We start from the raw sequence: 16,045 nt of genomic DNA, 5'->3' as shown, positions 1-16,045 counted from the left end.
GGAGGCTCTAGGGGAGAACTCTGTTTCTTGTATTTTTTAGCTTCTGGTGGTTGCTGACTTACTTGCCTTGTGGCCGCATCACTGCAATCTCTTCCTGTTTTCACATCACCTTCTTTTCTGTCTGTCCTCTGTGTCATTGGATTTAGGACACTTGAGATAATCCAGGATGATCTCATCTCAAGATCCTTAACTTAATTACATGTGCCAAGACTCCTTTTCCAAATAACCTAACATGCACAGATTCTAAGGATTAGGACATAACTTTGGTGGCCACCATTCAGCCCACAAGTAGCCACTCATTTTGAAAATATACTGAGTTTGGATCTTGGCTGTGCCCCTTAATGTCCGAGTCCTCTGGCAAGCTAATTAAATTTCCTGATACATAAAATTTAGATGATATTACAATATATAAAGAATGTGTATATTTGAAATTTATGTATAAATGTATGTCCTTGGATTGAGCCCGGTGTCAGGCTTCCTGCTCAGTGGGGAGTCCGCTTCTCCCTCTCCCCCGGTACCCCCCGCTTGTGCTTCTCTCTCTCTCTCTCTCTGCCTCAAATAAATAAATAAAACCTTTTAAAAATATAGATATATGTCCTTAAAAATATTTTCATATTTTTATTTGTGTAGAAAAATGTCAGTAAGGATGCTAATCCAAATATATTATTTAGTTATTTCTGAGGGTAGAATTGCAAGAGTTTGGGTGGGAATAGAAAGGACTTGTACCCACCTTAGAGGGTAGTTCAGTGAAATTCTGTTCAGATGAACCTCCTAGCTTGCTGTTAGAGGCATACAAGATAGTTACTTTTGGTTGCTCTTATTAATAAAATTGTGCCTGACAGTGTAGCCACTGAAAGTAATTACGAGAGAGAAGTTTCCCAGCATGTGCTTAAGCCTTTAATATTTAAAAGTTAGGACAAAGTTTAACTTTCATAGAAGTTGAGACCTGTACTTGGCATTAAGTCAGTTCTGGGAGATGTTCCTTACTGGTGGGTCCTGAAATTTTCATGATTTATTTCAGCTGGCTTGAGATATGTTTATGGTTCTTCTGTTAGAAAGGGCTTTTGCCTTAAGGGGGAACAGTCCAAACAGATAGCTTCATTGTCTCTTTTTCAGGCTGCAAAGTGGTATTCTTATATACACTAATGGAATTATTTTGTTTGTTTTCTGTTTATTCTCAGGCAGTATTTGAGGTGGGTAAGGAAATGTATATTTTCAGATTTCTGCAAACCATTAAGAAGAAGGAACGTAGTCAAATATTGTCTTTATTTTTATTATGTCCCTTTAAAAACATTGGTCAAATCAAAAAGACAGGCGATAACAAGTGTTGAGAAGGATTAGAACCCTCATACATTCCTGTAGAATTGTAAAAATGGTATAGCCATTTTGGAAAACATTTTGACAGTTCCTCAAAAAGTTAAACATAGAGTTGATCTAAGACCCAGCCATTCTACTTTAAGATCTGAACACAGAAGAACTGAAAATATGTGTCCAACACAAAATCGTGCTAATGCGTCTTCAGAGTAGCCAAAAGGGGAAACAACCCAAATGTCCATCAGCTAATGAATAAACAAAATGCAGCATATGCATACAATGGTCTATTATTTGATGATAAAAAGGAAGTATATATATATATTTTAAAGATTTTATTTATTTGCGAGAGAGAGAATGAGAGACAGAGAGCATGAGAGGGAGGAGGGTCAGAGGGAGAAGCAGACTGTCCACTGAGCAGGGAGCCCGATGCGGGACTCGATCCCGGGACTCCAGGATCATGACCTGAGCCGAAGGCAGTCGCTTAACCGACTGAGCCACCCAGGTGCCCAAAAAGGAAGTATTGATCCATGCTTCAGTATGGATCAAATTTCAAAACATGCTCAGTGAAAAAAGCCAGTCACAAAAGAGCGCATATTAATGATTCCATTTATATGAAAGGTCTAGAATAGGCAAATGCATAGGGACAGAAAATAGATTAGTGATTGCATAGCACTAGGGGCATAGTTAGGGAAAGAGAGGTGATAGCCAACCAGTACAGGGCTTTTTGTGGGTGGTGAAAATTGATTCTGGTGATGGCTGCACAACTCTTAACCAAAGCCATTGAATTTTTACACTTTAGGTGAATTGTGTGTTATATAAATCTTATCTCAATAAAGCTGTTGTTTTTTAAAATTGGTCAACATAAGTAGACCGAGGATGTGGTTTCTTTTCGCTGCTCAGTTATCTCAAGAACTTTATTTTTGTATGCTATATCACAGTGAATTTTTTCTTAATGTCGCATTTTATGTCAATTCTTTCCCATATATAAACCTTATCATAAGGGTGGGAGTGCAAAGTCAGGTATGCCAAGTATGATGAGTCACCTTCTTAGTATTGTCCTCTTTAAATGTTATCTACTGTGTATTCCTTTCTTAGGATTTGTAAGAATATGTTGAAAAGCTGTTTTCCCAAACTTGTATATTCCAGTGAACCATGCTTCTGCATTTTTATGTCAGGTAGCTACCCACCAACGTACTTTATATGGTATATTCAAGCTCTTTAGCCATACCATGAAATCCCATTTTGCTCTCCGGGCCTTTTTGGTCCAATTACTATGGAAGGAGAAGGTGTTAGTAAGCATGTACTCTTCCAGAGTCATCACTAGCAGCAGCGATTACTATTTTATTATTTTTGTTATAGGGGTCTGATTCAGCATTTTCTTTGTTATCTCTTATCATGAGTAATGCACTGCTGAACTTTACAGAATATAAAAATCTAATTGCTATTTTAGTATAATAGGCTCCTGAAGGGAAAACCGTTATTCATATAAGACTAAGGTTTGGCCAAGCTCTGATGAGGTATAAAACAAGTAGTGATGAAGTAGAGAGAAATTTCACCCCGTGCAAATGTACATTGCTTCCATGAGAGAAATCCTAAAGCACCCTCTCACACTGGTAGGCCTGAAACTTGATTTAAGAGATGAAGTAATATTAAGAATTAAAGCTATAGTAGAGTTTTTGAGGTGGAGTGGCCTTATTGCCTTCATTTTAAAGATAGGGAAAACTGGGACCCCTGTCAGCCCAGGGCTCTTTCACTGTATCATGTTGTCATTAGATTTACCTTAAGAACATACATGCTATCCAACAGGCTCTAGAATCTTCTCTAAGTTTTATCGAATTTGATGACTCATGGTTTATATTCTGCTTCCTGTTTCAATCAATCTATTGAAAAATCAAAGAATGAAAAGTAATGAATACTAACTCCCATCCCTTCCCCATCCTATCATCCTTCACTAGAGCTTTCTGAGGAAATAAACTGAAAAGGGAGGCTGTTTGCAGTAGAACTCCAAAAAGAAGATCCTTCCCAAAAGTGTTTGGTCACAGTTCTTAATACAGGTAGCAGCATATGATTGGGGAAGGAATGGTGCTTGATATCAACTCTGATAACCACATTATTTATTGTCATTTTTCTCCCCACTAGTATCGTCTAGACTGTCACAGCCATCTTCTCCCCAGTCAGGCTGCCCATCACCTACCATTCCAGCAGGTAAAGTCATTTCTCCATCACAGAAGCACAGCAAGAAGGCACTAAAGCAGGTAATCATGCTAGTCTGTGTTTACCAAGTCTTACCTCCTACATTAAAAATTCATGATTCTAGAAGTCATTGAAAATTTCTTAAAAGGGCATTAGGTCCTTTTAAGGAAAAATTTCATGCAGTTTCCCACTTTGGATTTAATAATTTATGTACTTGTGTGCTATAGGTTTGTGGTAGCTAGTCTTTTTATCTTTTTTTTTTTTTAAGATTTTATTTATTTACTTGACAGAGAGAGACAGCGAGAGACGGAACACAAGCAGGGGGAGTGGGAGAAGGAGAAGCAGGCTTCCTGCGGAGCAGGGAGCCCGATGCGGGGCTTGATCCCAGGACCCTGGGATCATGACCTGAGCTGAAGGCAGACCCTTAATGACTGAGCCACCCAGGCACCCCTTTTTATCACATTTTAAAAGCTCTTTATTCCTAATTTGCTAAGCGGTTTTTGTTTGTGTACATGTTTGTGGTTAAATTATGAATAGGTATTGAACTTTTCGGCTTTGTTTTCTTCAGCATTTATGGAGATGATCAGGTAGCTTTTCTCTTTAAATTTGCTAATATACAGACTTCCATGGCTAGATTTTTTTTTTTTTTTAAAGATTTTATTTATTTGACAGACAGAGATACAGCGAGAGAGGGAACACAAGCAGGGGGAGTGGGAGAGGGAGAAGCAGGCTTCCCGCTGAGCAGGGAGCCCGATGCGGGGCTTGATCCCAGGACCCTGAGATCATGACCCGAGCCAAAGGCAGACGCTTAACAACTGAGCCACCCAGGCGCCCCCATGGCTAGATTTTCTAATGTTAACATATACTTAGCTTTCGGGAATAAACTCTACATGTTTGTTCCATATTTTTTAATATGTTATGGATTTTTCTTTTTTTTCTTTTAAAGATTTTATTTATCTGTTTGAGAGAGAGAATGAGAGAGAGAGAGAGCACATGAGAGGGGGGAGGGTCAGAGGGAGAAGCAGACTCCCCACTGAGCAGGGAGCCCGATGCGAGACTCGATCCTGGGACTCCAGGATCATGACCTGAGCCGAAGGCAGTTGCTTAACCAACTGAGCCACCCAGGCGCCCTGGATTTTTCTTTTTTAAGATTTCTGCTTGGATTTTGCTGTTTTCTTTTACAATTCTTGTACAATTTTGGAATCAGGATGGTTCTAGCATTATAAAATAAGTTGAGTAGCTCTCTGCATTTTTCTAGATTTTTGGAAAACAATTATAGAATTGTTTTCTTAGCACGTCAGTTTCATCTGTTACTGATCTGATTTGATTCCTGCTTTTTGAACTAATTTTAGAAAAAATCTTTTTCTTAATTTTGGATATTTATTTCTCTTAGAAAATGGTTCATTTCATTTTTGATTTTTAAAAATATTTGCATGAAGTTGTAGTAGCATTCCTTTATGTTTCTTTTTTGTTCCTCAGTGTTGTTCACTTATAATGTCCCCAGTGCTACTTGCCATTGGTCTGTGTTATTGGGCTTTTCAAAGAACTTTTTTTTTTGAAATGCAAACGGTCAATAAATACAGATTCACTAATAACTGAACATTACAGACTACTTTTTTCCTCAGATTAGTATAAACTGAAGAACTTAATTATCAGGCATTGGCAAGTGTGTGGCTACTGGTAGTTTGCTGGTGGAATATAAATTATTGTACTTTGGAAAGAAATCTTGTGATTATTAAAATTGTGAAGGCACATACCCCATGACTAAGCATTTGAACATTTTGGAACTTAGGATAGAGAAATACAAATATCCATACCAGTTACACACACACACACAGAAAAATATTTGCATTCAAGTTTGTAATAGCAAAAACTTGCAAGTAACCAAATATATATCAATTAAGGGATTCCTTCGTAAATGATGCCATTTGTATATGCAAGATTAGAAGTTTGTAATGTGTTTGTTTTATGTATATTGACCTGGAAGCATCACCACAGTATAATGTTGAATCCCTAAAATTAAGTTGTATTACAACATGTAGAGCGTGATACCATTGACAAAAATAAACACATACCTACAAAACAATATACACATATATATATTGTATTCGTTTCCTCTCCTCCTTAGGAAAAGAAGCCTTTTTGAAGAACTGTCTTCTTTGTGGGACCAAATGCTATCTCATACTATTTTTAATGCATTTTTGTGGCTAGAAGTTCCTATGATTCTATATATTTTTTTTTAAAGATTTTATTTATTTATTTGACAGAGAGAGACACAGCGAGAGAGGGAACACAAGCAGGGGGAGTGGGAGAGGGAGAAGCAGGCTTCCTGCTGAGCAAGGAGCCCGATGTGGGCCTTGATCCCAGGACCCGGGATCATGACCTGAGCCGAAGGCAGACACTTAACAACTGAGCCACCCAGGCGTCCCACAATATTATATTTTTAATAGAAACACGTAAAAAAAAACTCAATAAAGAAAAATAAATTGACTGTAGTTATCTCTGAAGATTAGGGGCAAGACTGAGTGGTGGTCAAGAGAGTTTAACTTTATGTTTGAATTAAATGGTAAAGATATAATCATGTATTATGTAATTGAAATTTTAAAAGTTATTTAGGCCTTAACGTATTAAAAGAAGTATTTAAAGCAAAAGCACTTTTATTAAAAGAGTTTCAGAAATTTGATAGGATTTATTGCTGTGTGCCTGGATAATCTCATAGCAGTTGTATTTTTATAAATTTTTTGAAAGATTTTAAGAAGTATAAGATGCTTCCTTCCACAGGAAAAAGGCATGTATTTTCCTAAACTTTGTTAGATAATGCATGACATGTTTACTACTCCTGTATTATACTCCTATAATCCCAAGAGTTGAATGTATTTTCTTTAAAGAATACCAGTATGAAAAAGTATGTAAGTTAGGTTGTTGGTATGTAAAGTAAGACCTTGCCTCCAATGTATGTTTTTTATAGTGTTAGGTGAGAAAAATTACTTCAATATAAGTTATCCTTTACAACAATGAAGGTTGTTGTTGTTTTTTTTAATTTTAAAATAGAATTAGGAACAGAGTTCATAAACTACTGAGGGAGGAAAAAACTGAGTACAGTTCTTAAATAGAGAGGCTATAAGTTACTCTGTTTCTATCATGTGTCTGAATTTACACCATCACAGCAGGAATAGATGAGAGCAAATGGTTCTATTAAATTTTGGATTAACCTAGAATGATCTGGATATTGTGACAAGGAAAGACCCAGTGGCTGCCACCCAGGATTTTATGTTCTGATTGCAGAGAATGAGAGATAAGCTGTATCAGTGATCAGACAACACTGACAGTTTTTTATACATTGTGCTCCTGCCTTGGCTGTTAAAAATGTTGTAGGTGAATGTAAGTTAGGTCCCTGACTCACTCAGTTCATTCTTTCCTTTGGTAGCTTAGGTCAAGATTAGTTGTTGCACCGTGTCTATATAACATAGCCAGAGATGAGGGTGAAGAGGCAATGGGAACCAAGTAGCCAGTTATTTCACACTTTTTTGCATGATAGTCTTGATGGTTAAAGCTTAAATTGGCAATTTAGCAAGGTCATAGATGTCCAACCTTCTCCTGAAATGTAGTTTTACTTTCTTAGTTTCTGTGTCTTTTTTTTTTTTTTAAACCTTGAGTTAAAAAGTTGCCTTCAGGGGCGCCCCTGTGGTTCAGTCGGTTAAGCGGCTGCCTTGGGCTCAAGTCATGGTCCTAGCGTCCTGGGATTGAGCCCCACATTGGGCTCCCTGCTCAGTGGGAAGCCTGCTTCTCCCTCTCCCTCTGCCTGCCACTCTCTCTCTCTCTCTCTCTGTCAAATAAATAAATAAAATCTTAAAAAAAGAAAAAGGTGCCTTCATATATTTTCATGACTAAACTCTGGGAAGTTGTCATCTTATTCATTCTAAATAGTTTAGTGTATTCTATGAACTAGAAACATTATAGAAATAAAAATATGCTGAAATAGCCAGAAGAAATTATACTATTCTTAGAACCAGTGTTTTGTAACTTTCTTTCCCTTCTATTTACTGTGTTGCTGTAAATTACTGAGGATTTGGTCATTGGGCCAAATCTTACTGCTCTTATAGGAGATCAGAATCAAATAGTTATTTAACACCAATTGTTCAAATGTATCATCTCTGAAATAGACGTAAGCTAAATATTTATATTTCTACATAGAGCCAATGCAAATGGGACTCTGTTTGGTTAAGGGCTTAGAATTTTATTTCCAGAAATGATTAGAAACCTCTAAGTTTCTGCTGCTACAAGTATGGGAAGTCCATGCCTTACTGGTGATTTTTAAGTTCTAAAAATGTTTGTGACTGATTCTCACATCTATACACAAGAGTAATACTGCCCAAAAATATGTAGACTCTTAAGTATCATTTTGGCCTTGTATTTAATTGGTTTCAATTAAATTTTTGTTTACTTTGATAGCTTTGAAAGAAATGGGATGGTCATCATGCTTCTCACCACTTAAAAAGCGGTCATTCACTTCCTGTTATTAATTACTAAAAAATGATGTTATTTTGTTGCTTATAGTCAGTTTTCTTTTTATAGGCTCTAAAACAGCAACAGCAGAAGAAGCAGCAACAGCAGTGCAGGCCGAGCATGTCCATCTCCTCCAACCAGCCTCTCTCTCTGAAGACTGTCAAAGCAACCAGTGACTCTCTACCTGCCAAACCTGGTAGGCAGACTTGGGGTCTTTTCAATGGAAATTTCTTTTTCCAGAATTTTTATGCTGTTTTTCTAATTTGTATACCTTATCATTTATTTTGTAATTACTGGGTTTATTTACGTAGTCTATTACTGCCAGATCATCAGGATAAATGGGAAAATTTATGCAGAATCATCCATCACATAGTTGTGAAAAAATAAATCGGCGAGATTTGCATGTTAGAATGGAATCAATGACTGACTTTCAAGATGTCTAACCTAGTAATATTTGGACGCCTCTAATCAGTGACCTTACAAAGCTGATGTTGTCAAGACACTCAGACTAAACTCTTCACCAGTTCTCTCCTTTAAAGATAAGTTTTCCTAAGAACATAGGCTACATTTGAGTTTCCATTGGATATAAACACAGCCTTTGGATTTTTGATGTTGTTGTTTGTTTTGTTTTGTTTTTCATCTAACCCAGATTAGAAACAGGCTTTGTATTTTATCACACAATTCATTTTGATACTAGCTGATTATATAGGCCTGCCAAATTTAAATGGTATCTTGCAGAACTTTGCATTTTTGTTAGGAAGGAAATTTACCACCAGAAGCAAATAATGTGCTGGGGAGAAGGAAGTGATTTTATTTTACTTTTTAACTCTGAATTTGCAGACTCAAAACGCATTTGCAGGGTCACATTGCATCATACGTAACTCCTTTTAGTTTGTGTTGAATGATTTAATTGATTGATTTCTATCTATAACCTCAGTGTCACCAGTCTTTGATATATTTTTTCTCTTAGCAATATGGGAAGGAAAGCCATCTGATGGGCAGTCAAGCAGCCCTCAAAACTCAAACTCTAGTTATTCTTGTTCAGTTCAAGTGGAAAATCCCTTGCTGGGCTTGGGGAAGAAGTCATTCCAGAGGTCTGACAGGCTCCACACAAGTAAGTTAATTTACAAAGACTTTGGTTCTGCATCTTAATTTGTCAACTCTGTGTTTGAAATTCATCAGCTGTTTTGTGGTTTCGTTCTTTTTCTGACAATAGGTTGTTTTGTCCAGCATTATTTATGTCTTATTTCTGTGTACGGAAAAGTAAAAGGACTCATAATGAAACATGCCAAACTGACCCTTTTTTCCTGCTCCCTCTGAAATCCCACTAAGGTGGGAATATGGAAATCCAAAGGATTAGATCCATAAGGGTGAAGAAAACAAGGAAGACAACAGATGGGCAAGCAGTGTCAAGAAATTTTGATGAAAACTGGATGCTGAGCAATAGATGCCAATAATAAGCAAGCCAGCTAGGGCTGCAGAACACCAGAAAGAATCAAGAATAGCAGACATCATGTATCGTAGTGGGGAAGGGTGAAGCCTAGGGTTGAAAAGAAGAACTTTTTTTGGAAGTTAATAAGAAGCAGTTTGATGCCTCACTCTAGCAAGAAATAGGTGGTTTATTTTTGAGGTGAAATTACGTACGGACTTCAAACTCAGAGATACCACTTATGGCTGATGGCAGATAATGAGGCAGTGTACTGAAATCAGGGAAATCAAGAAAAATATAAATACTAATAGTGATCCTTCTTCTTGACTTCCAGAATGCTAGTAGAAAGGCATATTTCTGTCACCACAACTTCCTTCCTCCCAGCCCCACCTATGTTCCAGCAGGAGATGGGTGGGTTGGTGCCTAAAGAAATTGAGTAGCCTTGGGGTGCCTGGGTGGCTCAGTCGTTAAGCGTCTGCCTTCGGCTCAGGTCATGGTCCCAGGGTTCTGGGATCGAGCCCCACATCAGGCTCCCCGCTCGGCAGGAAGCCTGCTTCTCCCTCTCCCACTCCCCCTGCTTGTGTTCCCTCTCCCACTCCCCCTGCTTGTGTTCCCTCTCTCGCTGTCTCTCTCTCTCTGTCAAATAAATAAATAAAATCTTTAAAAAATTAAAAAAAAAATTTTAAAAATCTTTTGAATTTTGTCAGCATTGCTGCACATCTTTTAACTTCTATTCTGCTGCTGAGATGTTTACCATCCCAATTCTTACAACTTTTTTTTTTAAGATTTTATTTATTTATTTGACAGAGAGAGAGCACAAGCAGGAAGCATGGCAAGCAGAGGGAGAAGCAGGCTCCTCCCTGAGGAAGGAGCCGAATGTGGGACTCAATCCCAGGACCCTGGGATCATGACCTGAGCCGAGGGCAGACGCTTAATGACTGAGCCACCCAGGTGCCCCAAGGATTAGTTATTCTGTACCCATTTATATGTTCCAGACACTTCCAAACTATTAAGTGTGAGAACAGAATTAATAATATTTTCAGACTGCTTTATTTTTTTGTTTTTTGATTTTACAAAATTATTTATTAAAAAGTAAGTAAGATAGCTGCCTGGTGGCTCAGTCAAGTTAAGCATCTGACTCTCGATTTCAGCTCAGGTCATGATCCTCAGTGTCATGAGAATCGAGCTCTGGGTTTGGCATATTAGTATATCTTTTATAAGTGTTTATGTGATTTATGAATATTTTTAACCTTGGGCAGTGGAATTGATGATCAAAGGGTATGCTCAGTTTATGGCAGATATTGCCTCTAAGAAAAATGCACAAGGAGGACAATAAGGCAAAGAAGCTGGCACCCCCAGCAACTTGTAGATTAGGTTTTTACATTTTATTGCTTATATTGTGCCTGGTAATCTTTAAATCATTTCCCCTCCTGCCTTACAACTCACTTAAGCGTCTTCTTGGGTAGCAGGAACAAATTAGATAGGTTCTGCTCTCTGCAGGTGCCAGGACATCTGAGCCACAGCTCCTGCAGGACTGGAAATGCTTCTACATCTCCATCATGTAGCATAATTTTCCAAAAAGCACTATAATTAAAATTTAAATCAATCCCAGAAAGGCAAGTGTTGGATTTCAAGAATTCTTTTTCCTTTCCTTTCCTTTCTTTTTTTTTTTTTTAAAGATTTTATTTATTTATTTGAGAGAGAGAGAATGAGAGACAGAGAGCATGAGAGGGAGGAGGGTCAGAGGGAGAAGCAGACTCCCTGCCGAGCAGGGAGCCCGATGCGGGACTCGATCTGGGACTCCAGGATCATGACCTGAGCCAAAGGTAGTCACTTAACCAACTGAGCCACCCAGGCGCCCTCCTTTCCTTTTTTTTTTTTTAAAGATTTTTATTTTTAAGCAATCTCTACACCCAACATGTGCTTGAACGCACGACCCCAAGATTTAGAGTTGCATGCTCCACTGACTGAGCCAGCCAGGCGCTCCCAGACTCCAAGAATTCTTTTTTAAATTTTATTTATTTATTTATTTATATATTCTTAAAAATATTTATTTATTTCAGAGAGGGAGGGAGGGAGCACGTGCCCGTGCGAGGAGGAGGGGCAGAGGAAGAGAGAGAGAATCTCAAGCCGACTCTCCACTGAGCTCAGAGCCCAAATCAGGGCTTGATCCCACAATCCTTGAGATCATGACCTAAGCCAAAATCATGAGTTGGATGCTTAACTGAGCCATCCAGGCGCCCTCACAATGAGTATTTTTTAAATGTGTGGAAGAATCTGTACATTTTGTGTAAAACAAATGTAAAACTAAATTAGATAATTCACCTGAAATCTTTTTTAGTTTACATTGGTATAATTTGTTTTAACTGTAGTAAAATAGGGTGTATCATACAGTTTTACATCCCAGATTCAATTAAAAAAAAACATAGCTCAGATTTTAAGTATAATATGATAGAATACCTAAAGTGGGAAAAATAAAACAAATTAAATAAATAAAACAAAAATATAAAATAAAAAATAAAAATAAAAACAAATAAAATAAATAAAACAAAAAAACCCCCCAAAATAAAATAAATAAATAAAAATAAATAAAACAAAGTCAACTTTACCAAAATTAGAGGACTTAAACTTTAAATTCTAGAAATGAACCAGTTTGTGTGAGGCACATAAAAATATCCTCTGTCACTATTTGATCAATAATAGATCAGAATAATTCACAACTATTTCTCGGTCTCTCTTACGGAGTTAAGTTAAAATTTTAATGGGGCACCTGGCTGGCTCAGTTGGTGGAGCGTGCAACTCTTGATCTCCGGATCATGAGTTCAAGCACCACACTGGGCGTAGAGCTTACTTTAAAAAAATTTATTTTTTTAAAATTTTAACTGAAGTTTGACTCCAATGTAAAGGTACAAAATGAATGCACAAATAGTGAAAACTATTCAGGGAATGCTGACACTATTGTTTCATCAGTCATATGGGAGAGCAGAACTATGATGCTGCTCGCAGTCCCTGGAGCCATTGCAACATTGTTTATGCAAACCAAAACATAGTAACCACTTACGGCGGGGTGTCTGATTAAATAAATCATGGTACATATGTTGGAATAAGGTACAGCTTTTTATTTTTTATTTTTTTTGAAGATTTTATTTATTTATTTGACAGAGAGAGAGAGGGAACACAAGCAGGGGGAGTGGGAGAGGGAGAAGCAGGCTTCCCAATGAGCAGGGAGCCTGATGTGGGTCTCGATCCCAGGACCCTGGGATCATGACCTGAGCCGAAGGCAGACGCTTAACGACTGAGCCAGCCAAGCTCCCCATGGTACAGCTTTTTAAAAAGAAAGAGGTAGCTTTGTAGGTGATAGTTTGGAAAGTAGTTCAAGATACTCAGTGAAACAAAAGACAAAATACAATTGGCATGTATATTGTTATTTCATTTATTCAAATTAAAAATGTCATTTTTTTTTAAAGATTTTATTTATTCATTTGACAGAGATAGATACAGCGAGAGAGGGAACACAAGCAGGGGGAGTGGGAGAGGGAGAAGCAGGCTTCTCGCGGAGCGGGGAGGCCGATGCGGGGCTTGCTCCCAGGACCCTGGGATCATGACCTGAGCTGAAGGCAGATGCTTAACGACTGAGCCACCCAGGTGCCCCAAAATGTCATCTTTGGTAGGAAACCAGGGTTTGAATGTTGAAACCTTTACTTTTCATTTTATATATTTTGGTACTATTTCAGTTTTGGGGACATTTACCTTCATCTCTCAAATGCTTTTTTAATATCATTCAATTGGGGGTGCCTTGGTGGCTCAGTCGTTAAGGGTCTGCCTTCAGCTCAGGTCATGATCCCAGGGTCCTGGGATTGAACCCCACGTCGGGCTCCTTGCTCAGCGGGGAGCCTCCTTCTCCCTCTCCCTCTGCCCGTCCTCCTGCTTGTGTTCCCTCTCTTGCTATCTCTCTGTCAAATATATAAATCTTAAAAAATAATAATTCAATTTGAGAAGTTTTAAAATATTTTATTGTGATTTTTTCTTCAGGAGTTACTTTGAAGTCTTAAAAATTTTCTTAAAATATATAGGAATTTTTGGGAAAATTTGACAGGTATATGCAGAAGAATGAAACTGGACCACTTTCTTACACCATACACAAAAGTAAACTCAAAATGGTTGAAAGACCTGAATGTGAGACAGGAATCTGAATCCATCAAAATCCTAGAGATCACAGGCAGCAACCTCTTTAACCTCGGCTGCAGCAGCTTCTTGCTAGACACGTCTCAAAAGGCAAGAGAAACAAAAGCAAAAATGAACTATTGGGACTTCATCAAGATAAAAGGTTTTGCATGGTAAAGGAAGCCGTCGACAAAACTAAAAGGCAACCTATGGAATGGGAAAAGATATTTGCAAATGTCTTATCAGATAAAGGTCTAGTATCCAAAATTCTATAAAGAACTTACCAAACTCAACACCCAAGAAAACCAAAAAAATCCAGTCAAGAAGTGGGCAGAAGACCTACAGATGGCCAACAGACACATGAAAAAAATTGCTTAATATCACTCGGTATCAGGGAAATACAAATCAAAAGCACAATGAGATACCACCTCACACCTGTCAGAATGGCTAAAAGGAACAACTCAGGAAACAACAGATGTTGGCAAGGATGGGGAGAAAGGGGAACACTCTTGCACTGTTGGTGGAAAAGCAAACTGGTGCAGCCATTCTGGAAAACAGTATGGAGGTTCCTCAGAAAGTTAAAAGTAAAGCTACCCTATGACCCAGAAACTGCACTGCTAGGTATTTACCCAGAGGATACAAACATAGTGATTCGAAGGGGGCACATGCACCCAGTGTTTATAGCAGCGGTGTCCACAATAGCCAAACTATGTTAAGAGCCCAGATGTCCATCGACAGATGAATGGATAAAGAAGTGGTGTATATATACAATGGAATATTACTTTCCCATCAAAAAGAATGAAATCTTGCCATTTGCAACGATGTGGGTGGAACTAGAGGGTATTATGCTAAATGAAATAAGTCAGTCAGAGAAAGACAAATACCATAAGATTTCACTCATATGTGGAATTTAAGAAACAAAACAGATGAACATAGGGGAAGGGAAGGAAAAATAAGACGAAAACAGAGAGGGAGGCAAACCATAAGAGACTCTTAACTCTAGGAAACAAACTGAGGGTTGCTGGAGGGGAGGTAATTGCGTGATGGGCATTAAGGAGGGCACTTGATTTAATGAGCTTTGGGTGTTGTAGGCAACTGATGAATTACTAAATTCTGCCTCTAAAACTAATGATACAGTATAGGTTAATTAAATTGAATTTAAATAAAAAATTTAAAGATACATATTGGGACTTGGGGGCACCTGGCTGGATCAGTGTGTAGAACATGTGATTCTTGATTTCATGGTTGGGGCTTCAAGCCCCCCAGTGGGTGTAGAGATTAATTAAAAATAAGGTCTTTAGAAAAAATATATATATTTTATGTTTCTGTTTTGAACTTTTAAATACCTAATAGAGATCATGCACTTTATGATAGCTCTGCCTATAGCTCTATATAGTGATAACGGACTCTGAAGCCACAGCTCTGGGTTTGAATTCCTGCACTGTAACTTAATAGTACAATTTTGGGCCAGTTTCTTACCAAGTCTGGGCCTCATTTTCTTCATCTGTGAAATGTCCAATAATAGTGTCCTACTTCATAGGGTTATTTGAAAAATAAGTGAATTAACACATGTCAATGTTTAGAATAGTGCCTGGCACTAATGAAGCCTTATAGAAATGTTTGCTGCTGCTATTATTGATCATTATATGAAATTTACTGAGACCTGATTATTTTATCCCCATCTTTACAATCACATTCTTTAATCATTTTATGCAGCGCTGTTCTGTATTTTATCTGTGACAGTTTCAGTGATAGTAGTACTTTTAGGTCTAAACCTTTTATTTTTGGTTTCTATTGACTCTGTCATAGTAGCATGTCTGCTGGTTTGTCAGGGTAGTCTGTGAGATAGTGCTGGATTTTAATTTGGAGGAATCCTATGGGCCTAACTTAAGGGAATTCCTTTCCTCTTAAGAGAGATTACTTTTGCTTCACCTTCAGCCAGGAACAGAGGTTATCCATATTCAAGATGTGTAGCTTTGTGCATGTATTTCTAACTGTAAGATTTCTGGGTCTTAGATTCTTATGCACATTAAATTTTGCAGTATGTTATCAAATTTTCTTCCAGTAAGATTATATTAATTTGAGACCCATCAGCAGTATTTGACAGTTGTCTTTGCTTTTTCTATGTGTAGTCTCATCACTGTACTGCAGTATTTGCCATTTTGATAGACAAAAAAATGTTCATTGGTTTAACTGGCATTTAAAAAATACTAATACCGTAGCATCTGCTTATGGTTAGTCAGCTGTGAATTACCTATAATTCCCTGTGCTCATTTTTCTCATGGTGATACTTCTTTTTCATATTGACTTATAGATGCACTTAAAATTTTTAAAAAATATCTATCTACCGATCTGTTTATTAATTTAAAGTAAGCTCTACTCTCAGTATGGGGCTTGAACTCATGACCCTGAGATCAAGAGTCGCATGTTCTACCGGGC

At 37.7% G+C, this 16,045-nt stretch overlaps 1 protein-coding gene across 5 annotated transcripts in view; it reads left to right on the top strand.

The window, feature by feature from the left end:
- The window catches only part of ASXL2 (ASXL transcriptional regulator 2), a 144,655-nt gene that overhangs the window by 106,479 nt on the left and 22,131 nt on the right, over positions 1–16,045 (top strand). For 4 of the 5 annotated variants that reach the window (XM_035000721.1, XM_035000720.1, XM_035000723.1 and 1 more), the window contains 3 exons: positions 3,454–3,569; positions 8,083–8,209; positions 8,984–9,127. In XM_035000721.1, coding sequence (XP_034856612.1) covers positions 3,454–3,569; positions 8,083–8,209; positions 8,984–9,127 — 387 coding nt within the window. Of the gene's footprint in view, positions 1–3,269; positions 3,369–3,453; positions 3,570–8,082; positions 8,210–8,983; positions 9,128–16,045 lie in introns of all 5 variants that reach the window. The other variant, XM_035000724.1, reaches the window with a different exon arrangement.

The sequence above is a fragment of the Mirounga leonina genome, unplaced genomic scaffold (genome assembly GCF_011800145.1).
Source record: "Mirounga leonina isolate KUSES-001 unplaced genomic scaffold, KU_Mleo_1.0 Mir_125, whole genome shotgun sequence".
Lineage (NCBI taxonomy): Eukaryota > Metazoa > Chordata > Mammalia > Carnivora > Phocidae > Mirounga > Mirounga leonina.
The sequence above is the reverse complement of the archived record's forward strand: the minus strand, read 5'-3'. Positions and strand labels throughout refer to the sequence as shown.